The 27,691-nt window shown below is 47.4% G+C and overlaps 1 protein-coding gene across 1 annotated transcript in view; it reads left to right on the forward strand.

The window, feature by feature from the left end:
* Window positions 1-27,691, forward strand: part of VAT1L (vesicle amine transport 1 like) — a 147,467-nt gene that overhangs the window by 15,417 nt on the left and 104,359 nt on the right. The window contains exons 2-3 of the mRNA XM_047079268.1: window positions 8,281-8,410; window positions 12,649-12,864. Of these exons, the coding sequence (XP_046935224.1) occupies window positions 8,281-8,410; window positions 12,649-12,864 (346 nt within the window). The remainder of the gene's footprint in view (window positions 1-8,280; window positions 8,411-12,648; window positions 12,865-27,691) is intronic.

Raw genomic sequence — 27,691 nt, forward strand, 5'->3', positions numbered from 1 at the left:
GTGGTCCGTCCAAAGCAAAGCAAAACACAGCAGGTAAAAGTGCAGCCTCTGGACTCACACCGCTCACGTTCCCACGTTGGCTCCGTGAACCTCGACATGCCTCGGTTCTGATCTCTGTAAACTGTGGTAACAGGATTTATCTCTTAGCATTGTTATGGTTGCCGTAAAAAATTATGCTTATAAGACATGCCTGCTACATAGCAAGTGTCCCATAAATGTTATCTAGCCACAGGTAATTCCTCTTCTCCCCTTGCCCCATCATCAGAGAAATCAGAATGGGGGTTTCTAGATATCCGCCTGCTTCTGGGGACCCTCCAACTATCACGAAGCCCTGTGGGAGAACCCTTCTCAGAAAGGGTCCATCCTCGGGGCGCCTGGGCGGCTCAGTCGGTTGAGCATCCGACTTCAGCTCAGGTCATGATCTCGTAGTTTGTGGGTTCGAGCCCTGCATCGGCCTCTGTGCTGACAGCTCAGGGCCTGGAGCCTGCTTCAGAGTCTGTGTCTCCCTCTCTGCCTCCTCCTCTCCTGCTTATGCTCTCTTTCTGTCCCTCAAAAACAAAATAAATTTTAAAAAAGAAGGAAAGAAAGAGTCCATTCCTTCTTTAGGTGAACAGCTGACTTTGGGCTACTAGAACAGTTTTGCTCAACCCTAAGGGCACATGAGCATATGTGCGTGGGCTAAAGCGGTTCTCATTGCTGAGGCCAAGATGTACACATTTAGGAAAAAAAAAAAAAAAATATATATATATATATCTACACACACACACACACACACACACACACACACACACACGCACACCACAATGATCCTGACGTGCATCCAGAAACTGACTGTACTAGAGGCTCAGTCAGGCTGTACCCTCTGTGGGCAGCAATTACCGCTACGGGGGAAGGGGAGGCCTGCCATCACCCACCAAGACTGTGGCCTCATGGTCTCATTGAAAACTCGCCAGACACGAACTCAAAGGGTCTAGGAGATGTTTCAGAGAATCATGAGAGCTCGTGATTTCAAGAAACTTAAAACATGTCAGCTAGTCTCACATTTTAGATTCCCTCCCACGACATCCTTCACCCTCTTTACAAACACCCTAAGTCACTAAGAATGTGACTATTTTTTGTCAGCAGTTTGAACGTGGAAGTAAATGGCGTGATAACCACATTTTTCAGAGGATACAAATTCAGGAGGAAGAGCCAAGTTTTGGGATGAAAGAATGAGGGTACAAAAAGGAGCCAGACAAATTGGCACAAGGAACCTAATCTAATAAGACCGCATTTCACAAGCATACATATAACCCTTTGGACCAGGATCAAAAAATGTAAGTGCCCTAGAGGCCAATGCCAGAGTTTTCCATTTTCTTACCTATTTAATCATCATCTATTAATTTTTACCTTGCCTCATTCCAAAAAGGACTTGAAGTAGCTTAAGAAGAAAGGATGCAGCAACTATTCTCCAAGCGGCATCCCCAGACCAGCAGCGGTAGCATCGCCTGGAAACTTGCTAGAAATGCAAATTCTTGGACCTCGCCCCAGACCTGCTGAGTCAGAGACTCAGCAGTGGGGCCCTGCAATCTGAGTTTTTATAAGCCCTCCTGGGAATTCTGATACATAACAAAGCTTGAGATACATTATAATACAGTTTAAGATTTTTTTTTTTTAACTAGAAACTCCAAAGCATTCAGAAAGTTGAGACGAAGCTGAAGTTGAATGTTACGATGACAAAGAGAATGAATATATAAAGCCCTGCAGTTGGGTGGGGGTGGGAGGGTGCTGCAAATTTGGCTCAGAGCTTCCTACTAGCCAATGCAAAGAAAAGCATAGAATTGGTTTCTAAAGTGCTGGGATTGTAAGATCCATACAAACCGGTCCTTGTGCTGAGAGTTGAGGGAAAATTCCTCTGTGTTTCTAAAGAAGCGAACGTGTGTTGTAGCAAATGATATGCTCAACAGTATTCCCTAGTAGGGGAAATGATAGGTTTCGGAAGATGATTGGCCATGTCTCCTAACTGAGCCAAGGACCAGGCAATCCTTGGGATTTCTATTGAACTTGAGATCAAAATATATGATAGGGCTCTAGTGATCTTCATCAACAGAAGTAAGCTGCTGAAAGAAGGAGATACTCATCACACGGTTCTCTGTGTGGTGGTCTGACAATATTTGGATTCCCACGGCAACTTGGATTTCCCAGTGCTAAAGGTACCGTCAACCTGGGGAAGGAACCAAGAGGCTAGAGATCTAATCCTTTCATAGAAGAACCCCCCCTCCCTTCCTTTCAGCTAGAGAATAAAAGGCAGGGGGAACTTCTCCATTATCTACTTGCCTCTTCTTTGCTAAACTTTTTTGGGCCAATTTTCTCTCATATTGGAAAATGAATAAACTATAGCTAGTTGATTCTTCCATCATCCACTTAGTGGTGTCCTTTGACAACTCATTTGTGTCTTCTCTGATAATGATCAGCATATCCAAAAGACAACGGACAGATCCCAAACCGTGAGCGCTGAGGACAAGAATACATAGTAGTTTCCCATGGTGTGGAGTTAACAGAATGAAAGCCTAGCAGTCAAACACTCAATCTTGGAAGTCACATGAAAAGGGCTCGTTTCTCAGTTCTGTCGCCTGCTCTATGACCTTGCACGAGGTATTTCATCTTTCCTCTTGCACAACACGGAGATTGAAATGGTCCACGCTCTAATACATGTGGCACCAGCATCATGGGAGCAATATTTGTTGACTCTAGCAGAACATAAAGTGACAACAGCTGAAGAACACCTCTCACGAGACTTCACAGGGTTGGAATCTATCACTTAATGGATAACAGATAATAAAGCATAGAGGCCACGGCTAGCTTGCCTTCCTTCAGCTTCTAGATACAATCTCGGCATCCCAAGTCAGCGTCTTTAAGACCACCAAGCGTGTCTTCCTCCTTACGTAAGCTTTGATTATATCTTAAGGAGACTGGACAGGACAAAGGAGCGCCCAGTGAACAGTGCAGGAGAGCGAGGGCGGGCTTCAGTGACTCTACCAAGGCCATGATGCAATGACGGCGGTGCAGAACCGCAGCCCGGACTGCCTGCGTCTCTTTCCTTTCACTGTTTTCTCTTAGGCTTCTTGTCGCTGGTTCTTGGAATTATTGATTTCAGTCACACTTGATTTACTGAGAGTTCTGAGAGTAATTGAGAGTTCATGGTGCGGCAGGATATGCAATCAGCAAGGAGTTTGGAGACCTAGATTCAAGTCTGAGCTCTGCCATGTGCTAATTGTGTTGTCTTTGACAAGTCAGGTTTCTTATCTAAGGAGTCTCCCTCTTCACATCTATTTAATGGGAATAATAACATCTGTACATCTTGCCTTTCTGGGATCGTTACGAGGTTTAATGAGATGTGTGTGAAGGCGCCGTGCTGTGTGGATGTAACGAAGTAATATTTTTTTAAAAAAAAATTATTTTGAGAGAGAGAGAGAGAGAGTGTGTGTGTGAGTACATGTGTGTGGGGGGGGAGGGGGAGAGAGAGAAGGAGAGAGAGAATCCCAAGCAGGCTCTGAGCTGTCAGCACAGAGCCCGAGGTGGGGCTCGATCTCACAAACTGTGAGATCATTGACCTGAGCCAAAATCAAGAGTTGGATGCTTACGTGACTGAGCCACCCAGGTGCGCCTCAATAATAACCCTGTAAACACAGGCTCTGAGTAACAGTATGAGAGGAAAAAATTAAGGCCTTATTTATTTAAATTATACTAATCTTTGAGAAAAATACGACTACCTAGCAGAACATCATGTGAAGCACTTGCCAGAACTATTTTTTTTTTTTTTGCAATAATCTTAAATGTTCAAGAGCCATATAAGTATTAGGTAAGAGAGATGTCTGAAGATTACCCACTATGTGAGCCCGGGTCATGAAAACCGTCATTGCCATCCCAAAACAATTTCCAAGTGAAAATCAGGTTATCTTAGAGAATACTAGAAACTGTAATTAAGAAGGCATATTGCTTGGAAAAAGAAGTGTTAGACTCCGGTTTAAGCCCGTGGCTTCACTCTTCACTGTGTGCAAGGCCTTGGGCAAATAATATTATCTCTACACGACGTTACAGGTATTTTCTAAAAAAAAAAAAAAACAAAATGAGGTTGGGGTGGGCCCCTGAGCGATGCAGGTGGTTAAGCGTCCAACTCTTGATTTCTCTCTGGTCACAATTTCATGATTCATCAGATCGATCCCCACATCAGGCTCTGTGCTGTCTGCCCCTCCCCTGCTCGTACTCTTTCCCTCTCCCTCTCTCAAAATAAATAAAATATTTTTTAAAAATGAGGTCAGTAATGTCTGTCCAATGGATGACTTAGGGTTATTGATTATGGTATTTGTTTTTGTGTGTATCTTTTGGTTTTCATGAGACAGTGACCACACACATAACTCAAACAAAGAGGTTCTAAAGACAGGTGTGGAGTAGCAAAGGAATTCTTGACAATCGGGGGGTAGGAGGCGTGCTGGACCTGGGCTTCACCAAGCACTTGGCATTCTCGGCAACTTGGCGATGGCATCTGTGAGTGCACCCTGGGACAGGTCGTTGAGTTGCTTCCTCTGCTTTTCTTTTCTTTTCATTTCCCTACCTACCGGCTTTTTTAACTTACGCTTCCCCGGAGCACAGGTCACTAGGTCCCTAGTTTTATCTTTCCGTGTCCTTGATGATGATGAGTTGTTTTCTTGGTGCGTATGTCCCAATTCAGAGTTTTTGAGAGAACACCCAATTCTTAGATCAGCTTATTTATTTCAGACGAAGAGATGGACTCCTGCTTAGGTCAGGAATGGCCACTCCTCCGACACTGGGCCCACCAGTGCTGCAGTCAGCTGTCAGAGAGAGAAGAAGTGATAATCGTGGCCCCTTGGATGTGTCGCTTTAGCAAGGGTGGTGAGTGAAGTTCCCAGAAGTGGGCAACACGGCGTTGTATGTCAGGGCTCAAGTTCTAGACGTGGCTCGCATGCAGAGCCTGATTTTGACGGTTTCTAAAGATGTGGCGTTACTTAATCTTGCTTAGCCTCGGTTTTCTCAGCTGAAAAATAGATGTGACAGTTCATACTTCCTAGGAGTACTGTTGAGTCTTAAATAACAAAAGTAAAGCACTTAGCACAGTTCCTGCCACAAACTGAACCCTCAGTAAACGCGAGCTTTATCCATACCGGGAGCAGGTGCGTGGGCAGGGACCTTGAAATGGGTTTGGTACGACGTGTCAAGGTACTCCATTAACAACTGTTCACCACCTCTTTGTGTGGAGATAAACACTGACCCGTTCCCTGTCCCCTGGGATATATACCCACTTCACGTTCCTTTCCTGAAGACGGGTGGCTAAGTCAGTCTTCCTTCGCCCTTCTCACTGGAATTGAGTAGCTGGCTCTCAGTTTGGAATCAGTGTGCCCACTTCGTCTGGATGGGGGTTGAAGGCGGCCCGATTTAAGAGCATAACAAACGTCTAGGATGAAACCTTCTCCAGGGGACTAGCATGTGTACAGAACTGTTAAGGAATTTCTTCTGGCATTTCTCCATCAGGGTCTTGGGAAACCAGAGGTATTCACACAGAGGAAAATACAGTGAGCTAAAATATGCACGAACCGAGATGAAGTGCTTGATTTGGGACGTAGAAACGCCTTTTATTGTTATACAGCGATGCTTTATTTATTTGGTTTTGTTGGAAGATGGGCTGTTTCGCAGAAGTGAAGTTCATGGATAGCAGAGGTTTGCCCATCGCAGCTCTGAAACTATCTTTAACCCTTATTTCGTGGGAGTCTTCCTAAAACGTGTCACGTACTGCGCCTTCTTAAGATACAAATTTAAATGCTAGCACTTATTGAAACTTACTCCGTACCTGGCATTATGCTTAGGTGTTTAACTGTCATTAATTTTCCCGACACCCCTGCGAGACAGGTACTATCATAAGCCTCCACTTTACCGACGAAAAAATGGAGGCTTACAGAGGCCGAGGAACTTGTCCAAGGTTACAGAGGGAGAAGTGATGGCATTGGAAATTGTGCCCAGGGCCTCTCCAAGCTCTTAAGAAAGTGGTCACGCTACTGGAGAACAATTTGGTTAATCAATGACCCTCAGAACTGTTAACCATTAAAGTAGATCTTTGGGCGTCTCCATGCACATTTCAGAAATGTGTCTGTTACTCTGAGCATCCCTTGGACACTTTTTTTTTTAATTTAAATTCAAGCTATTTCACATACAGTATAGTCTTGGCTTCGGGAGTAGAACCCAGTGATTCATCACTAACATATGATACCCAGTGCTCGTCCCCAAAAGTGCCCTCCTTAATGCCCATCACCCATTTAACACATCTGCCCCACCCACCTCCCCTCCAGCAACCCTCAGCTTGTTCTCTGTATTTAAGAGTCTCTTATGGTTTGCCCTCTCTCTGTTTTTATCTTATTTTCCTTCCCTTCCCCTATGTTCATCTGTTGTGTGTCTCAAATTCCACATATGAATGAAATCACGGTACCTGTCTTTCTCTGCCTTACTTAGCTTAGCATAATACCTTCCAGTTCCACCCACGTTGTTGTTGCAAATGGCAAGATTTCATTTTTCCTGATCGCTGAGTAATGTTCCGTCATATATACCACATCTTCCTTATTTATTCATCAGTCGATGGTCATTTGGACTCTTTCCGTAATTTGGCTATTGTGGATAGCGCTGCTATCGACATTGGGGTGCGTGTGTCCCTTCAGATCGGCATTTTTGTATCCTTTGGATGAATTCCTAAGTAGTGCAATTGCTCGGTCGGAGGGCAGTTCTATTTTGAATTTTTTGAGGAACCCCCATACAGTTTCCTACACCAGTTTGGAGTTAGTACTCAATCTGGCAGCACCTGTGTTTGAATACTCACACGTATTCCTCCATTCGGCAGATTTTCTTGAGCGCCTGCTATGTTGCTGCAGGCCTGGTGCATGCCGGGCACTCTGGAAGCAAAGAAATACGAGGCATGCAGCTGCCTTCAAGGGGGACACACATCAGCGATACTTCAGCCGGGGCAGTTGTGAAACTTGCCTGATGTGTGAGCAGCAAAACCTTGGGAAGGTGGCTCCTTTTGAGCCCACCTTTCAAGGAAGTCACCCTCCTCGCCATCATCCATTCTCTGTGGATGGGACTGAGGAGTGGAGGCCAGGAGCCATAGGTACAATTTGATGTTTCCTTGGCTCCATAGAGGTGGAGAGAGGAATGGACAAGCTGTGTTTTAAAAGTAGTTCGAGCAGTCTTGCTTGGAAAAGAAGCTGTGGCCAGATGCTAATGGGCCACATGGAAGAGTCTGGTTTCTATAACCCCAGACTTTCTTAAGATGGTGGCTTATGAAAACAAGAAGTACATTAGAGCATCCGGTAGAAAAAAAAAACACATTCAGTGGGATGTGTTTTCTCATTTGATTAGTTAATGAGTATTCAATGCACTTTCCAAGAGTAGCTCTCAAAAAAGACAACAGTTTGGAGCATTGGCATTATTCTCACGAAAATCAAGTATATGGTTTTCCAAGGAGGTGGTTTAATATATCTTAATGATAACTTTCCTATTTGAAAAATAATATGTTAATAGAAACGACTAATCACTTTTCTCATCCAGAAAGAACTAAGATTTTCGAAACAGTCTCTTCAGTATTACCATATCCATTGGTCTATCCGTTTGATCTCACTTCTTCTAGTTACCGTCCCCCCCCCCCCCCGTTAGACATAACGTAGTCTCTCCGTCATTCATATTCGCCATTATGGGCGCTATATATGGCACAGTGCTGCTAGGAGTTTCTGTGATGACTGATGTGTGACAGTTGTTCCAAGACCTTTTAAATTGGTCTTTTTTCTCTCTGATTCTCAGTAGATTGGCTGATGGCCATTATGTCTGGCTGCTTTCCCTGTGTCTTCTTATCACTTCTTCCTAGTATATTCTTTACCCTTGACAAAGTGTTAGCATGGCTAATGACTGGGCTATTTAGTACATGTTGTTAGATTAAGCAGGCTCTGAGGGGACAAAGGGGCGGTCTTTTGAATTGGAAGGCCACCTCTGCGATGGCTATTTTAACTGCCAGGAAAGCATCCCTTATCTAGAGAGATAACTGTTTTGCTTTATTAGTGAGGTCCAGCCAAATGACTTACTATTAGGCATATTTTGCCAGGAAGGAAAAAGAAAAAAAAAAGAAAGGAGGGAGGAATGGGGCAAGGGAAGGAGGGACGAGAAGGGAATGGAAGAAAAGTCAGGTCATGGTGTTCTCTTGGCTCTCATTTTGAATGTCTCTCTTTTCCAATTTGTCGTTCACAGTGGATTAAACTTCATTGACTTGATGGTACGACAAGGGAACATCGATAACCCTCCTAAGACTCCCCTGGTGCCAGGATTTGAGTGTTCTGGGATCGTGGAAGCTCTGGGGGACAGCGTGAAAGGATACGAGGTAATGTTTTGGCTAATGACGGAAGAAGTAATACCGATCTGGAATCTGTTGCGATCAGAAAAGATGAGGCAAAAAATGTTTGCGAGAACATGTGTGTGTTAGGACTGTTGTCTTATTGTTAGGGTTTGTTTTTTAAACAATGTTTATAAAAAATAGATTTTCCACATACCCTGTGCATTTCTCATGCACCATCTTGGTTGCTCCTGGGAACAGTCTGGGAAGTGGCCCAGGAAACGAAAGTTTCCCTTTTCTCCATGTAATACAGCTGAACAAGACCGTGTCGCCTCGGGTCAACCAGGTGGGCATACTCCCTCACCCTGCACATGGCTCCCATCTCCCCCGTACCTCAGGTGCAAAAATCGACGACACAACATAGCAGCTGGGGAGAAATAGCCTCTGTATTTCATAATTTGGTTCCCTTAGGTATCTACTTAACTGATGCATTTAAGTAATCTTTTATAAACCATTATTTCAGACACTGGGGAGGTGACACTTTTAAACGATGATTTTAAAGGCAAAGGGTAGAAGTACCTGTCCACGAAGCAGAATTGGCCGTGGGTTGATAGCTTTGGAAATAGGGCAACGGATAAAAAGGGTTATATTTTTCTGACTATTTTGTAAGTGTTTACAATTCTCTATAATAAAACATTTTTAATCGATGAAAAGACATATGACCCTTCCTACCACGGTAATGCAAATCAAACAGAATCCGGTCTCTAATGACTGAAAAACTGTGGGCAAATCAATCTCACAAAACCGCAGCCGTTTGGAGTGAGGAAAACCAATGCCAATCAGATACAAGAGCTCTCGCTCATAACTTAAGGGCTTCCCCAGGGAGAAACGAACAGAGCTAACATGTGAGAACCCGGCATAACCAGAAACATGGGCAAATCATTCTTTTTCAGCCTTACCACAATGCTGCGAGGTAAATACTGCTATTGTCCCTTTGGAGATGAAGTTCAGAAGGGTGCAGTTGTTTCCTTTGAGGTCAACGCGAAGGTAGTTGAATCTGGAACCGACTCTTCTTTAATCCCATGTTCTTCGCCCCTGCTCCCAACCTGCAAATGCTGCAGGGGTAAATGCAGGAAGGAAAATCCTATAAATGGAATGCCAAAAAGCCCTTGGCATTGAATTTGAGACTGCTGCTCAGTCTCAAATATACTCTGCGAGTATTAGTATGCTCCAAATTCATTGTGACGAATGTCTGAAAGTCTCATCCCACTCATCATTTTGCCACTGGTTTCCAGATAATCGAGCAGAAAAGTGTTAAGAAAGAAGTAAATGCACTTTTTCCTTTCTTTCATATGGCTTTGCATTTTCTGTCCCCAGGTAAGCAATATAACCAGTGGCAGCACCCTACCCCTCACCCCCGCTTCCCTCCAGTGTCTTCCAGCTGGACAAACAAATGAAAGAAGCCACCTACAGGTTTCCAGTCAGGGTGTCGCTTGGGGGAAAGCCAGTACTAATTTTCCCCCTGGAATTCTGATTTAGTTTTTTCAATCATGTTGGAGATGGGATTTCATGAAACCACACACTGAATAGCTCTGTTGGTTTGATCCATTGCAAGGGAGTCTTGAAAAGTTGTCTCCAGAGGTACGGTGGTAAAGGAATAATTTGGGCTCAACCGCCCAGGACGAACTTCTTTTTAATTTTTTTTTTTTTTTTAATTTTTTTTTTTCAACGTTTATTTATCTCTGGGACAGAGAGAGACAGAGCATGAACGGGGGAGGGGCAGAGAGAGAGGGAGACACAGAATCGGAAACAGGCTCCAGGCTCTGAGCCATCAGCCCAGAGCCCGACGCGGGGCTCGAACTCCCGGACCGCGAGATCGTGACCTGGCTGAAGTCGGACGCTTAACCGACTGCGCCACCCAGGCGCCCCAGGACGAACTTCTTTTTATTAACAAAATCAAATAATGAGGTCAACTGGATATTTAAAACAAAAAACAACAAAAGAGCTGCCTACCTCTGGACTCAGGCTAGGGCTGATGTGATGGCTAAGCCACTCTTGCCATTTTCATGGAGCAAAGCTGAATAAGAGACTGGAGCAGTCAGCCCTGTGACAGTGTGATCAGCCCTGTCAAGGTGGTTAAACTACTCTTCATTGTCCTCTGTGTGGACACCGGGGGTCATCAGCTACTCCATGGTATTTTTGGATCTTCGGTTTGCGTGATTCAGTGCAAAAGAGAATGCCAGTGTTAGACCTTGGTTATCCTCTGGCCCAAGCAGTTGCATGTAAGATGGTAACTCTCAACAATCATCATTTGGCCTTCAACCCTTCCAGGGATTGGGACACTCACTGCCAGGGAATAGCCTTTCCTTTCCGTCAGTTCTTTCGTTAGGCAGCCATTCCTTCTAGTTCGTGAAATAGGTCTGTATTCAGTGTGCGATCGTTGAGCTGGGAGTTCCACGAGGCCAGGAACCCATCTGTTCTCTCAAAGAGTCAACAATGATTGTTCTTTCCTCGCTTTACATGCCCCGTGCCAAGAGTAGGGCCTGTGTGTTATGTTATTTCGTCTCTGGGAGGACCCTTTCCTAACATCATACTCATTTTACAGCTGAAGAAACGGAGACTTAAAGAGTTACACCAATATTCCCAAAAGTGGTAGGTTCTTTGGTAGACACCTTTAGAAAAATAGGTCTCTGTAGCATGTACCTCAGGTGTGATGAATTAATCATTTGTATCTAGAGTCAGCCTTGGTAGACTCAACTCCTGGCTCAGCTACTCCCTAGCTACTTGACCTTAGGCAGGTGCTTTCATGTCTCTTGGCCTCAATATAAATGTCTGTAAAATCTATAATCCTTCATCTGCAATGCGAGCTCTTACAGCCCCATCTCATAGGAGGCTTTTGTTGTTGTTTGTTGAGGAGGGGATGAAGAGAAATGCTAAGCTAAGAGAAAATAAAACAGGAGGCTCAATTGTAAGTATATGAAACTAAAGCACATGTGCATGAAAGCCATTCATTGATTGAAAATGCGCTACGACCACAGCAATTTGAATACTGCGTTTGAAAGTCACAGACTACAAGCAACTAACACCAAATAGCAGAGTGGGCCAGCTTAACCAGCACTGAGCAGTTCATACAAGTCATCAATATCAATTCACTTAGTTGTATTTCCCTTTAATAATGATATACTATGAAAAAGCTTACCATATCACCTGAACGACTTTAAAGGGAAGACTGCCACTCCCCCCAGTTTTTTGTTTTTGTTTTTTGTTTTTTTTGGCATGATGTCTGGCTATGTAAAAAACTGGTGAAAAGAACAGGCATTCAGCCATGCCTTCATAGCGGTTTGTGAAGATTAGACGAGTTAAAACATGTGACACCCGGGGCGCCTGGGTGGCTCAGTCAGTTAACCGTCTGACTTCGACTCAGGTCATGATCTCATGGTTCAGGGGTTCGAGCCCCGCGTGGGGCTCTGTGCTGACAGTGCTGAGCCTGGAGCCTGCTTCAGAGTCTGTGTCTCCCTCTATCTCTGCCCCTCCCCTGCTCACGCTCTGTCTATCTCTCTCTCTCAAAAAAAAAAAAAAAAAGAAAATAATAAACATCAAAAAAATTAAAAAAAACCCCAAAAACCAAAAACACATGTGACACCCCTAGGACAACACCTGATATATAACACATGTCCAAAAAAGGTTATTCTTTAAACCTGGAGGCATCTCCCTAGTTTGCTCTAAGTTTGGCTGTTCGTGTTCAGTCTCCTGCAGTTAGGTTTCCATGGCTTCTTCTGATGCACCACGTTTCACCTCTACTGTGATTGGTAATCCGGTGCTAGGCTTTGATGCAAATATCCCAATGCACTAGCCTGGCAGGGAGTCCATGTGGAGTGGCAGAAAACAGATGAGAGGAGATAACCTAGCCCCGCCTGTGTAAACTGCCTTATGGCTTAGTTTTCCTCCACTCCAAAACAGAGATAGGACGAGAGGCCGAGTTGGTCAAATGAGATTCTGACACCAGTATTCCACGGTGTGTGATGTGGTGACATTGTATAGGAAAGCTTCAGAAGGCAGATGGAGAACCTGGCTTCTATGACTCCTGGCAAGTTTTCATAGATGGGCTTCAGAGCATCCGCAAATGCCTTGGAATTGGGAGGCCGGTGAGGGTGTGCATGTTTGAGGGTTTGGGCTTTCTTTCTGGGAAGGAATCTATACTTTTCATCAGGTTCTTAAAAGTATTTGAGAAATCTTTCAGGAAAGAGTAGGAAGCTTCCATTAACTGTGTGCTTCCTCGTGCCCAGATCGGGGACCGTGTCATGGCATTTGTCAATTACAATGCCTGGGCAGAGGTGGTCTGCACGCCAGTGGAATTTGTCTACAAGATCCCAGATGACATGAGCTTCTCAGAGGCTGCCGCATTCCCCATGAACTTCGTCACAGCCTATATGATGCTCTTCGAAGTTGCCAACCTCCGAGAAGGAATGTCCGTGCTGGTGCACTCAGCTGGCGGTGGTGTGGTAAGTTGGTTGGTTGCGCGTCCTCTTCTTCAGTATCGTTATGGTGAAGGTGGACTGATACCCAGTTGACAGTGAGGTTCTTATGTGAGCTATGTCCATCAGTAGGGATGATCTCTGTGGTTCTGGATGAAGCACATATGCATGGCTCATATAGATGATTGCGCTGGGGGTAGAATGAGCCTCTGGAGTTTGAAAAGTCTCCGAGATGGCATGTTAGGACTCAGTGGGTCTCAGGGATGGTTTCAGTCTTGGTGTCACAATGGACTATTATGTCGATCATTGTGCAACGGCTTATAAGTCATGTACTACCGGTATGATCCGAAACACCAAAATGGTGGATGATTTACTTCTTCAATAAGTTGCCATGGATTCTAGGTTGTTCCCATATTAATGACATCCTTATTCATTTGTGTTCTGATCTATTTTCTTGAGTGGGAGAGGTGGATGGAGATTGTATTAGCACGCTGGGCATCACACATAAACCTAAGAATGTCTGTGCGAGTAGGTGAACCTGCTAATATCACCTGTCAGCTGTGGCTTTGGTAAAGGGGAGAAATAATGGAAATACAAAGTTGCTGCCTTATAGCTCAGGGATGGCAGAAATTTCTTCCATGGTTTGGATGTGTCTCAGCCCCAGGCACTCAGTCCGTATTACACGCCTGCCACGTGGTAAGCACTGTGTTCCCATCACGGTCTACTGGAGTCAGAGTAGAGCTCTAGTCTTTCTGAGCACGAGAAGTATAACTCATTAATTCAACAAGTGTTTATTGAATACATTCTATGTTCTGGATTCTATGGGTTGGAGATTAAAAAGAGAAGGTCCTGATACACCCTTGAGTAGGGTTGCTCTCAGTATTGGTGATTTTGTGGTTTCATGAGCTCAGAAATGAATTCATACGCTTGGGTCTATCCATAAAGATGTTTTCCGCGGAGGTTCCGCTAACATTCATTCTTTCCTTATCTGGGCTTTCTACAACTATCAAAACCTTATGCAGTATAAAGCGCATTTCTGTTTTGCTCTCCAAGAAGACGAACTCACGTAAAAAACGTGAAGGCAAAGTCGTGAAACTTAAGGAATATCTTCAATCACCTTAGCAAATTTGCTGATGTCTTTTGACCATGAGTAAAGATATAATAAAAGCTAAACATCCTTAGAAAAGAAATGGATTTCAGTGCCAGTGAATCTCCTAACAGCAAGCAAGCCATTTAGAATGCTGGCATTTATGATCTCCGTGTGCTCAGCATACCAAGTGCCAGAGACTGGTTTTCATATTAACAACAGAAGCTCCCCTCTTTACAGTGGTGCCGGACCCCGTTCTGCTGAGAGCCAGTGTTTAAACATTGGCACTGATGATGTTTTCTTTCTGATTTTTTTTTTTTTCATTTTGAGTTTGTTCCTGGAACAAAGAGGCGTGCATCGGGGGCACGTGTCTGTCTCACAAAAGGGAAGAAAACCTTGGGAAATAACAAAAGTTCTTGTCATGCTTTATTCAGGGCTTCTAGACACTATCACGGTAAAGATCCAAAGAGTGAAACATGTGAAGGCAAACCGGGGGAAGGGACGAGGAGGTAGGAAGAGAAGTCTGTGCCCATAATGCAGACTCTGACATCCTAAAGCTTTGCTGCGGACTTTTCCTTCCTAATAGTGAGCGCAAAGAGGGAAGAACAACCAGCCATGCAAGCTAGTGTTCATTTGAAGGAAACAAACCAGTTACTAGGGGAAAACCGTACCCAGTACTGGGTTTTGAGACCAGGGAAATATTTCTCTGTGGTTTCTCATAAGACATGTATGCAATACGTAATAAACTGCCCTCAACAATAGTGTTGTAATACATGCAGCTATTTCTGTGATGCTTTTCTTTTCTTTTTTTTTTTTTTAAAACTTTAAAAAAAAATTTTTTTTTTTTAACGTTTATTTTTGAGACCGAGAGAGACAAAGCATGAACGGGGGAGGGTCAGAGAGAGGGAGACACAGAATCCGAAACAGGCTCCAGGCTCTGAGCTGTCAGCACAGAGCCCGACGCGGGGCTCGAACTCACGGACCGCGAGATCATGACCCGAGCCGAAGTCGGCCGCTTAACCGACTGAGCCACCTGGGCGCCCCTGTGATGCTTTTCTTATGGTGTACCCCTAACGTCATCTAGTAGCACCAAAATAAAGCAAAATTTAGTGAAAGCAGATACCTTGGGGCCAAAAGGATGTAGTCTGGCTTAACCTACAGAGAGTTTAAAGGTGTCATTGGGCGGCCCATCTCTCAGGCGAGTGGGTCTCCTTGAATGGTATTTCTCCCAACCAAGATTTGATCGGTGGTGTGGAGCACTGAGTTCAAGGTGACCATTAAAGGAAAGACTTTTGACGAAGTGCACATCCATGTGTATGAACACTCAACCAAGCTGGGTGGAGGTGACACTCTCTGACAAAAACCAAAGAGTCCTAGGGCGGGGGTGCCTGGGTGGCTCGGTCGGTTGAGCATCCGACTCTTGATTTCAGCTCAGGTCAAGATCCCAGGGTTGGTGGGATCGAGCCCCGCGCCAGGCTCCACAATGAACATGGAACCTGCTTGGGATTCTCTCTCTGTTTCTCTCTGCTCCTCCTCCCTGCTCATGCTCTCTCTCTTTCTCCCTCAAAACAACAACAACGACAACAACAACAAAAAGGAGTCCTCGGAAGAGCCCAGACCATTCCATTGCCCCGCCAGGGAAAGACCAGCGAGACACTCCCAGGCAGAGCTAGGTCCCTCCCAAGAACACAACCGGCCACTATTCTCGTGGCTGGGGGGGACCTCCCTAGGGAATACATTTTATGTGTTATCTGTAGCATCCTGGGGAGGAATGGGGGCCCTTCTCACCACCGTGGGGCAAATCTGGTAAGCGCAGCCTCTGGCTCGTGTTTGCTGTGGTAACAGGAGAGTGACCTCCCGCAGACGATCTGTGCTCCAATCCCTAAAGTGAGTACTTAACCTTACATGGCCAAGGAATTTTGCAAATGTGATTAAGGTAAGGACCTTGAGATGGACAGAAGATCCTGGATTGTCCAGGTGGCCCCCCATGTCACCACGAGGGTCCTTACGGATAGCAAAGGGAGGTGGAAGAGCCAGAAGGAGATTTAAAGATGCTACGCTGCTGACCTTGCCGATGGAGGAAGAGACCACAAGGCCAGGCATGTGGGCGGTCTCTAGATCGCTGGAAAAGACAGGGAGATGCGTTCTTCCCCTGGAGCTGCCAGAAGGAATGCTTTGATTTTAGCCGAGTGAAATCCATTTCGGATTTCTGATCTCCAGAAAGAAATAGAATAAATCTGTTTTTCTGGAGCCACTATGTGTGGTAATTTACGGTAATGAGAAATGAATACAGCCACCTTCCCTGGGCTGCCTCCCTTCTCACCGCGGAGCACGCACAGCCAGCAGCAAAACTAGGACTCGACACCCTACTCTGGCTGATGCCAAAACCTATCCTGTCTCCACTCGACAGCCTGGAGCCTTGGGAGAACCCAAATCATTCCTCCCTTCATTTATTCATTTGCCTGACAGATGCTTGTTCAGCCTCCACCCAGTGCTGACCGTAGGGCCGAGGGCTGTGGCCCAGGTGTATGTTTTCTGACTTGATGTTGATAGGATGACAGAGATTAGACCTAAGGAGGATAAAGTTTCCCAGATTGAGTTAACATGAAGTTTGCAGGTCTCATGGCGCCAAGACCCCTGTCTGATTTTTATCCAAGGCTGGGGAATTTGCAGACAGGACGTGTGGAACACCAGCCTGAACTGTGATTTCGAAGGACATTAATACGGCACAGCCGTCCCCGCCTTCTCCAAGGGGGGTACTTTCCAAGACCCGCCGCGGATGCCCAGAACCGCAGGTAGTACCACACCCTGTGCAGACCGTGCTTGTTCCTACACGTACACACCTGTGACAAAGTTTAATTTATAAATTAGGCGCAGTAAGAGGTTAACAACCACAGCAAGAAACAGAACCGCTGCAACTGATATTGTAATAAAAGTTATAGGAAGGGGATCCCAAAGTATTGCACTGTACTCACCGCTCTTGTGATGACGTGAGACGCTACGATGCCTACGTGGTGACGTGACGTGACGTGAGGCGGATGGCGTAAGCGTTGGGAGGCGGCGTTAGGCTCCTACTGAGTTTCTGATCATCCGTCAGAAGGAGGATCACCTGCTTCCGGATCCAGGTTGACCGCGGGCAGCTGAAACCGTGGAAAGCAAAACCGCGGATAAGGAGAAACGACTGCGTAGGAAAACGGTCCTGTCCAGAGTAGAATACTTTCTCAGTGGAACTGCCCCGGTGTCTACACTGCTCTGTCACATCTTTGAAGGCACTTTGCCCCTGACAATAGCAGAACCAGATAAGTCTGAGAAGGTAATGCCCCTAATCACATCTTTAGAACCCAGTTGAAAACGGGCTTGCAACCTCTTAAAGGAAAAGGAACAAAATAAGTAACCGAGTGGGGCTCGTGTCAGGAACTTCACGGACGAGGGTTTTGCCGCCCATCCCATTTAACGAGCTGCTAGGACTTGGAGCATCTCGATTGGGATGTGCTCGGTTTCTGGACATCAGTGTGACTGTCATCCTCTGGGTATTTGCTTCCGTGACTGACATTTGATGCTTTCCAGTTTTTGGCATCCTTTTACCTTTTCATCATCTCAGCTGAACAGAGAGAAGGCAGCCGGAGATGGGCCAGAGATCTTGGAAAGGAAAGCAGAGCTCAACTTTCAGACACAGCTACGTAGCTACTGCTCAATTATTAAATTCTATTCATTATAGATGGGGCATTTCCAGTGTCGTTCAAATCACTCCGAAGAAGAACCACAGAAAGGAGAGCCAGGATCTTTGGAGGGGGCACTCTGAGGCTCCCCTACCTCACGGGGTCCCCCCTGAGTGGCCGACTAACCATTAGCATTACACGGTCAGAGCCTGGGGAGAGTGGGGGTCCCCGGCGTGTTGGAGGATTTGGACATATCAGATAGCCATTCTATTTTAGCAGAAAAGACAACGACCATCTGCAAAATCACTACATGAGAATATTTTGTTGAAAACAAACCTGTCATTGATCATGGAAGGCACTAACATCTACCCAACTAATCTAGCCAGCAATCCAGGAACCACGGTGAGCCCTTCTCCTGCATGCGAGAAGTTTCCACATCCTTTGATTCGTTCCTTTATTCATTCACTCATCCAGCCCAGAGGTAGCAAGGGCCCACTCAGTTCCAGACACTGGATTAGGCACTAGGCGTTCAACATAGAAAAACACCAGATTTTCTTCATTCAGTGAGATGCCCTATAAATCAAAGGTGGGCATATAAATCAAATAATCACAGGAATAACTTTGCCAAGTGCTAGGAAAGGGAAAAAGAAGCCAAAAGAGTGCTTGTAATAGGGAAATGACCTGGGGTAGAGGTGAGGGGTGAAGTCGGCGGTGGGGGGGTTCCCCAAGGAAGTGGCATTTGCACTGTGATCTCTGGAAGATAAGCAGATAGAGTGGACAAGAGTGGACACAGAGGTGGAGGTGGAGGGTAGGGCATTCATGAGAAATAGAGGCAGGGGTAGGCATAAAGAATTACAGACGGTAGGACCTTCCCTATAGCTACCCGCCGTTCACTGCCGCGTCTCCTGCTGCTTTCATCATGGCCCCGGTCTCTCTCACCCGCTTTACTGCAACGGCCCTTTGACTGCCTTTCTGTGCACAGCCTCCTAAGTCAGCTCTACTGGCGGCCAACACCCCAGTCTTCTCTTGTCACTCCTTATGACCCACGGACACTCCCACTGTTGGGAGGACAGAGTTTGGTCTCCTTAGCTTCTTGGCCCCAAAATGGCCCTCATCATTTGGATCTTGTCTTTCTCCCTGGCCACTTCTCCCTGTCCCTCTTCTTCTGGTGACACAGGACTCGAAGCTTCCATAGGCACGTGGCCAAGATGGCCACCCAGCCAGGGACTGCATTTTCAAGCCACCCCTCCCCGCCGGGCCCTGTATCTAGCTGGGGCCACACCCCTGAGCTCAAGCCCGTGGGCCACGGCAGAGGCCGCCGTGTGATGCCCACCGCTAACCTTGTGCCCCTTCTTGTGAGACCCTCTGCGCTGTCTTCCTAGTTTCCTGGCAGATGGTGAGGCTGACCCGGAGCATATGTTAAAGACAGCGGAGTCTCCATCTGCCCAGGACCCGCGGTTCCTGCCTTTTCCTGCCCTGTCGCCCCCCCCCCCCCACCACTTAGACTGTATGTGAGCAGGGGGAGGAAGAAACTTCTGTTGCCTTAACTGCTGAGATTCCTGGGATCACCTGTTACAGCCGCGAGCGTTGCGTTTCCTTTCCTGCACACAGAGGGCATCTGACGTCCCTGCATCCCCAGGCTGTGCCCGCCTCCTCCCTCCGCTGTCCCCAGGGTGAAGGCACGGGCCCTGGAGGCAGACAGTCTACATCCATGGCTCACCTCCTCGGGCAGGGGGGCAGGGCTACTCAGCGTCTCAGTTTCCTCATTCACGTAACGGGAATGATAACGGTACATTTACTCCTCAGTGGGTTTTTGTGTCTGCCGACTGGGTTGGTGCTTAGGAAGCACCTCACATAAAACCAGACACGGAGCGTTAACTCTTGTCATTATTATGTGTTGCTTTGCTCATCTTCTCCCTTCCCCCAACCTCCAAGCCCCCTCCATCAGAGCACCTGGGTCTTATCCTTTTTGTGCCTATTCCTTGCTATATAATAAGTGCAGCAAACATTGGTGTTTCAAAAAGCTGTTGCAGGCCGTTCTTCTGTGTTCTAGAAAAGTTATTTGCTGAGCTGAGGAGAGCCCTGTCATTGAGTTAATCCCGGGGTGGAGGTGGGGGGAATCATTTCTCGGGATCTTGTAAATTCCAATCTATTAAGAGGCCCTCCGTGTCCTTGCTCAGGCCGTCCAATGTTCTGCATATTTTTCGCAGATGTTTTTGTCTGCATTTGGTGTCCATTACTCATTGGACGAGGCCCCCCTTTCATGGCCCTGTGGCCGCCCCACCCATCACCCCCTCCGTCATTCTGTGGTCCAGCACGTGGTCAGTCTGTGTCCTTTAGCACCCCAGGTAGCAGGTACATGCATGAGACCTGAGAGCAGGAAGGAAACAAAGACAGATACCAGCTTGGGCCGAACAAACTGTAGCTGCATATAGAGTCTTTGAAAACATGACTCATGTAGCCGTCCTAACAGCCCTCCCCCATTGGAACCCACTGGACAGCACTTGACAGTGAAGAGATGGGGCACGAGCTCTAGAGACAGACTCCCTGCCCCACCTTCCCAACCACCCTAAGACTCAACTTCCTCGCCTGTAAAATGGAGGTGATATTAGTGCCAGCCTTCGGCGGTGCTTGTGAACTTGGGGCGGTGCGTGGCATGTGATAAACACCCAGTGAAGCTTAGCGATTATGATTTCCTAGGTTAAGAGGTCGGGTTTTGTTTCCAAGCCTGCAAAGTTAATTAGTAGGAAGGATCAAATCTGAATGCATGTGTCCAGGGCCAGGAACCCCCAATCCAGTGCCGTTGACGGTACACCACAGCCATGGCCTTGGGAAGGTGGGCACCTGCCCCCGTGTCTTCTGCCTGCCCCACGTTGTACCCCGGACAAGGAGGACTTCACGAGAGCAAGACCTCCCGCCTCCCGGGATCTACAACACGAGGAAGCGAAGCCTCTGAAAATTTAAAGACAACAAAGTGGCTCTGTCATCTCCTTCATGAATAATCAAAGGTACGAGGAGACATGCACGGGCAGCGTCAGCACCAAGGGCTCCAGCCTGAGGACTCTGGGATGCCTAACACCCTGTCCTCTCAAGACCCCAAGAGTAAGGCCCTCACCTTCCTAAATGTCACAGGTGCTTTGTTGAGCGACGCCTCACGTCTCTGCTCCTGGAAACCTCTGAGGCCGGCGGCCGGTGCTTGGATTCCCCACGTCAGCAGTATGCCTTAGGTTAAGGAGAAATATGTCTAAAAACACGTCTTCCGAGCGACGTCTGTGTCTGCAAAAGCCTCATTTGATCTTTACTCTAGCTGCTTTTAACTCCTTTACAGTAAATCATGACTGGGTCAAAGAAACCATCTTTATCATAAATATTAGAAAGGTTAAATTTGGCCCCTGAGATGGGATTCGTGCATTCATTGGTCGTGGAATAAATGTATCAGTTCACAAGGGGATAAGGCCTAGATTAGAAGGAGCCCAGCAATTTCTGTACACCGTCCATGAGGCAGATACTATCACATCCTCATTTTCACAAAGAAACTGAGACACAGAGAGGTTAAGTAACTTGCTCCCGCTCCCACAGCTATGCAGAGGAAGAGCTGGTTTATGAACTCGGGTCCCTTTGAATACAGGACCCACGTTTTCAAGTACGAGGTGGTGTTGACGGGTTGGCGATGCTGGTAGAGACCCTGCTTCTGCTTAGAGTGAGCTGGAATGGATTCCACTCCATGGGTTTGGTTGGTGGGGTTCTTCCCCCAAGAGCTGAGGACAACCTGGGGTTGCCCAGGAACTCAAGGCTCCTCAGGAAGAGGGGAGGATCTTCTTGGGACATGGGCAACTTCTTGAGGAGCCAGGCACATTCAGCACCGGAGCTGCCCTTGGTCCTGACCATCCAGCCGAAAGGAAGCCATGGCCGCCGGGTTGGTGCAGGCAGGGATGGTGTGATCTCTTTATCCCTGTATCCTGAGCACCGAGCCAGGACCTGACACAGTGGTGTCGGCTTTGTAGAGGGAATGAAGGAAGAAAAAGGAGAAGGAGGCAAGAACGGGGCCCAAAAAACAGCGTTTAAGTTACAAAGATAGCATGAAACAAAAAGGTCCTGATTCTGGGGTCACCACTGGTTTTCATCCTAGCTTCTCTGGGGTCCAGGGGAGAGACCTTGAACAAGTTCTTTAATTTCACCGGACCTTGTTTCTTCATCTGTAGAAAATGGATGTAATACCTATCTCCTACTTTTTATATGGTGTTTTAAAAGAGCGTTACGGGACGGGCTTGGTATGCTATCTGGTGTGCAGAAAACTCAAGTGTCAGAGGCTCTCATTAGCGGTATTATTACCATCATGTTATAATTACTGTTATCTGATTAGAAAATATTATTCAACAGCACTCTGGCATTTACAGCCAGAAGCCAGTGGGCAACAAATAGGACACTCAGCTGGCGGCTGGTTGTTGAAACCTGAGGCAGCAGGCAGCCTGCGCCGATCTCCGCCCCGTCCATGTGTCTTCCCTGATGGCCGGCTGCACGGTGTTAGTGGGGTCATCACATGGGCCCCATCCCAGACATCACTCTCCTCAAGCACGAAGACATAATTAGACACTAAGGAGAATCTCGCTCTGTAATTCTAGCCCTTGGACATGTGCCGAGAACTCCAAACACATGAACTAGTCTTTGCTGAGTTTATCCGACCCTGAGGACCCATCGACTTCCCAGTGACACACCCAAAGGGCGCAGTTGCTTTGCAGAATATTATTGCCCTCATTAAGATGCCAAGTCAGTTCAGCTGGGAAAGAGTGAGATGCACAGCAAGGAGCAGGCTCGTCTGTTCTCATGGACGCCAGCAGGCTCTGGGTGCCCTCGCACCCTGCGGTGCACGCCATGATACCCACTGCCGCCCCTGACTCACCGCCCGTTCAACACACGCCTGGGCTTCTCAACTGTGCGATCGATCGGATAGCGAGGGGAAATGTGAACCCCACCTTTGCTCACCCAAGCTGGAGTCCCCCCACCCTGCCTCCACCCTTCCCGGCCCACACTCACCGCACTTGGTCATGACCCGCACCCCCCGCCTCTCTCGCATCTCTCTTTGCCTGGTTCTCTTTCCCTTTGTCTAGCTTTTTGTTTCTCTGTCTGCATCTCTCATGCTTGCTTCTCGTTCTCTGTCTCTCTGCCTTTCAGTCTCTCTTCTTCCCTCTCTTTCTCCTTCCTTCCCTCTCTTCCTCTCTCTCTCTCCCCCACCCCCTCCTGAAGCCTGCCGTCTCATAGATATGATGCATATTTCCCAGAGGCATGTGGATCCCTGATGGCAGTAGTGATAGGTACTGTCGTAGGAGTACAGGGTGCTGTGACTATAGAACGTGGGACCCAAGCACCTGGGACCCAAGCACCAAGGCACTCTGGGGATCAGAGGTGACTGTGCTTAGGAGGAAACTTAGAGCTGGTATCTAAGGATGAGCAGGAGACCGGGAGGTAAGAACGGTGAAGGGAGGAGGGATGGGAGGTTACAGGAATGGGCAATGACACGGAATCTGCACAAAGAAGTGACAGTGAATGATTGGCAGGTAAGTGACCCCATAGCAGCCATGCTGACAGTCTCATCCTTATCCTTGTCCTAAAAGCCATGCGGAGTCGTAGAGGGTTTTGAGCAGAGATTTAACTCATGGTTGACATTTTCATAAGCTCCTGTGTTGCCAGAGGGTGAATAGATTGAGCCTTTAGAAACAGCGTGTCTGCTGAGTGATTTCAAGATGGCTAAGTTCCAGAATGTTCGCTCCAACTTCCCTCATTAGAACAGTGAGAGGGAGGGCAGCAGCCAGGACTCCGTGCTTTGGGCTGCTATCATCACGGTGTAACCCTGGGTGAGCCCTTTGCCATCGTTGTGCCTCAGATTTTCCTGTAAAATGAGGCAGACCCACTGCTTCTTCTGTAAAATAAGGTAGACTCAATGTTTCATCAGGAAAATGAGGAAGGCCCCATGGTTTCTAAGGTCCTGTCCGTCCACTTCCCTTGGCGATCCTGTGTCTCCTTGTGATGTTTTCTTCTTTACCTTCCGGATGCAAACTTCCTAACCTGTCTCTCTTGTCACCACCACCCATTCCCCTAACCCTGGGCCCCCTTCTTTAAACTTTTAGAGAGTTAGAGAAACAGTTAACAACGGTTGTTTAGGCATTCAGTCTTTGGGGCAGACTTCCTGAATTTGAATCCCGATTTCTAGGACTTGTGACTTCGCTGTGCTTTACTTTCTTCGTGGATAACATGGGTGGTTCTACCCACCTCGGAGTAGTGGGAGCCCTGAACGGATCAATGGGTGTAAAACATTCAAATAACGCCTGGCCACCGTGAGTACTGAATAAATGTCACCTAGTAAAACTAGTGGATGCTGTGATGTGCCATCCAAAAGGCCCTTCAGGACTGAGGGGCCACTTCCCGTAGCTGCTGTGGGTGGGTTGCCTCCTGAGGACCGTGTCCTTCTCCAGGAAAAGCCCTCGGGGTAAGGGAGCTGCCTTGTCAAGTTTCCTGACCCTTGCTGGGTTGGCCTCTGTTCCCATCACTGTGGCTACAGTCCCCTCGCCCCAACGGGGACAACTCTGAAGGGCTAGCCCAGCTTTGGAGCAACTTGTGGGACAAGCTTAAGCATCTCTTGCGACCGTACCACAGCTCAACCTCCCCTTTCTGCCCAGTCCTGTTTCGCTCATTCCTTGGCAGATGCTCTTCCCGAGGGTACTCCCCAGTAAACACCCTGCACGCAGATCTCCACTCAGAGTCCTTCTTCAGGGAACTCGGCCCACGATGATTACTGCAGCGACCGTTAATACGATCCAACATGGTATCTGTAGCCCATGCAAACCTGTTGGCCTACCTGGTCCATCCTTGAGTTCCTCAGCGATGGCCCCCATTTAGACCTTGCTGCAGAACCCCAGACTCACTTAGTTCAGGAAGCTCATCTCCTCCTTTCTGAGAATCCTCCTATTGTCTAGAAGTCTGCCGAGTGTCCAGAAGGAACTAACGAATGCTTACAGGTTGAGTATGTGGATGAATATGGGAGCGGGTGAATATTTGTCTTCTTCCCAAATCACTGGGGCTTCTCTTGGTATTAACAAACCCAGGATGTGTGCCAGCCCGAACATCGGAATACCTTCACAACACGGCCCTGAGCTGGGTAAATGGAGCCCCGGGCTTTAGTCTCCCGTGGTGGGCTTTGCCACCAGCATCAGGGAGAGAAAAGTGACATGATTCTGGGATCAGCTTAAAGAAGAGAAGCTCAACTGAAAGGTTAAAGGTGTATTTCTTTTGACCAGAGCAAGTTACTTAACCTCTTGGGACCCCACTTTCCTTGTCTTCATCATGAAGCGTTGATGTGAGCATTCAGAGAGTTGAGTCAGTGGTTTCCAAAGTGTGGTCCCTGGACCGTCAGCATCACCCGGGAACTTGTTAGAAATGCCAGTTCTTGGGCCCCGCACAGACCTACTGAAGAATCAGAAACCGGGATGGGGTCCACAATCTGGGTTTTAACAAGCCCCTCCCCCCCGGGGGGGGGATTCCAGCGCAAGCTCGACTTTTGAGAACCGGTGATCCAGAGAGCTTCCTTAGAACAGAAGTTCTCGCGGAATTAGATGCCACTGCCTTGGTGTGATGGTGCTCCGCGAGGTGTAATCACATCGACTATGGATGTAAGGAACGCATTACTATTCGTTTCGGTCCCCTGTACTGATACAGGCGAGTTTATGCTTATCACGGCCCAGAAGTTTAGAGTCTCGGACGCCAGACTCACCTATGTTTGCCTGTCAGCTCTGGCAACTAACCGGATGGTCTGAAGCCACTTGCTCAAGCTTTCTGAGTCCCTGTCCCCTTGTGTGCGAGACAGTGTCCCGCGGTTACAAGGTGGTAGCATCCTCGGCACGACGCCGGCCCCAGTGAGCACACGGTAAACAGCGCCCTTGATCACGTGCAACTCCCACCCTACCTCAGAGACGATAGTAACGGAAGAATGATCTTGTACACGTTTTAGCATTTGCTAGGAAAACCGATGTATGTATGCCAGGGGTCCGTGCGCCACCTGGCACGCGATATCCACTTAGCTATTTTTAGTTTATTCTGTACTTCTTTTTAAGTTTATTCACTTTGCAAGACAGAGATAGTGCGGGTGGTGGGGGGGTGGGCAGAGAGGGAGAGGATAGAGAATCCCAAGCAGGCTCCGTGCTACCAGTGCAGAGCCCGACGTGGGGCTTGAATCCACGAAACCTCAAGATCATGACCTGAGCCGAAATCACGGGTCGGACGCTTAACTGGCTGAGCCACCCAGGCGCCCTCCACCCCCACTTAGCTATTTTTAATTGTGCTGCTGTCGGAAATGATGTTTTAATTGTCAAATTCCGATGTCCAACTTTTCAAATTTTGTGAATTTTTTTTTTGAAACAATTTTTTTTTTTACATCTTCTTTTATTTTTTGAGAGACCGAGAGACACAGAGCATGAGCAGGGGAGGGGCACAGAGAGACGGAGACACAGAATCCAAAGCAGGCTCCAGGCTCTGAGCTGTCAGCACAGAGCCCGATGCTGGGTCTGAACCCATGAAAAGCGAGATCACGACCTGAGCCGAAGTCGGATACTCAACCTACTGAGGCACCCGCCCCATCAAGTTTTGTGAATTTTATGTATAACGTATGTATTGTAGATACGTAAAATTAGGCATGGAAATCCATTTTGTTCTTAACTTTTTCACAAGTATGCTGTCGAATGCCTTGTACCCATTTTTTGATTTATGCTCACAACAACTCTGTGAGGTATATACTATGATCATCAATGCATTTTGAGATTTAGGAAACTGAGGCGGCTCTCCAAAGTCGCATGCTTGGCAAAGATGGAAGTACAGAAATCACAGTCAGGTGGGTCTTTCTCTAAGCCTGTGTTTTAAACCACTAAGGTAGGTCGGGAGATGAGGAAGGTGACAGCAGGTATGGGTCTACCCATCTGCTCAGTGCTTCTGCCTGTTGTGTATTTTGGGAGCATTGAAGCTACCTTGTGACCAGCTGTCTTTTTCGATGGCATATAGGGTCACGTTGGCCTGAGAAGCCAGGTGGCAGTGGGAGGGCAGGAGTGAAGCTTGGGTGGGGGTGGGGGGTGGGGGGAGAGCGTTACTCCTCACTTGTCCGGAGCCCCGACAGAAGGTCGAGCCCAGTAGGGTGGCCAGATTTAGCCAATACAGATTTTATCTGGCAATCCGTATTTCCCAGGGGCTCCCGAGTTCTCCCACAAAAAGTTCTGAACCTTCCAGGGAATTAATTACACCGGTGAGGCTGAAATCCTGGATTTGAGGCGATTAGGGGATACATCCAGTCAGGAATGCATTAAGGACGGCAAATATTTTAAGCCTGGAGAAAAGGCACTGAAAGGAGCCTTGTTCTCTAGAGCCCATCCCCACGATGCGAAGCGGCTGCAAGCTCAATGCCAAGACCCAGCCTCCCCTTCAGGGCCAGACAGAGGCCAGTCTTACTCCCTGCTACTCAGGGCTCTCCTGTAGCCTCAGGACGCCGCCGCAGCATGGAGAGATGACAGCACCTTGAAGCCCGGGGCTGGGAAGGGGGACAATCGTGGGGATGGAGCCTCCTCTGACAGCAAGTGCACGACGCAGGCAGTGGATCCTATTTATGCACCCGGCAGACCTTCACTGGGCGTTTACTATGTGCCAGGCACCACGGCGGGTGTCTAGAATGCAGTGGCACATAAGGGAGACAGGCACAGAACCAAAAGGCAAACAGATACCTATATACATATACCCTATTTTCTAAACATGTGTATGCGTATGTGTATATATACGGATATAGATGCACATTTTGTTTGTATAAATACACGCATATTACAAGGTATTATGTAGTATTTATTGTTACGTAGTATAGGTAATTATATAAATATCCTATATTATATATAATATTTTACATCTCTAAAAAAGAAAGGCTCAAGATGCAGAGAGAGTAAACAGGAAGAAAGATGCAGATTGAATCTTCAAAGACGACCTCCCTGAGTGAATGACATTTAAGCAGAGACAAGGAGGCGATTATGTCAAAAGCAGGAAGCTCACTGTGGGCTTCAGGAAGCAGCACACACCCCAGGCAGGA

Source organism: Lynx rufus, unplaced genomic scaffold (genome assembly GCF_022079265.1).
Source record: "Lynx rufus isolate CCGP_SWC_20201006 ecotype Redwood Valley unplaced genomic scaffold, mLynRuf1.p SCAF_16, whole genome shotgun sequence".
NCBI classification, from domain to species: Eukaryota; Metazoa; Chordata; class Mammalia; order Carnivora; family Felidae; genus Lynx; species Lynx rufus.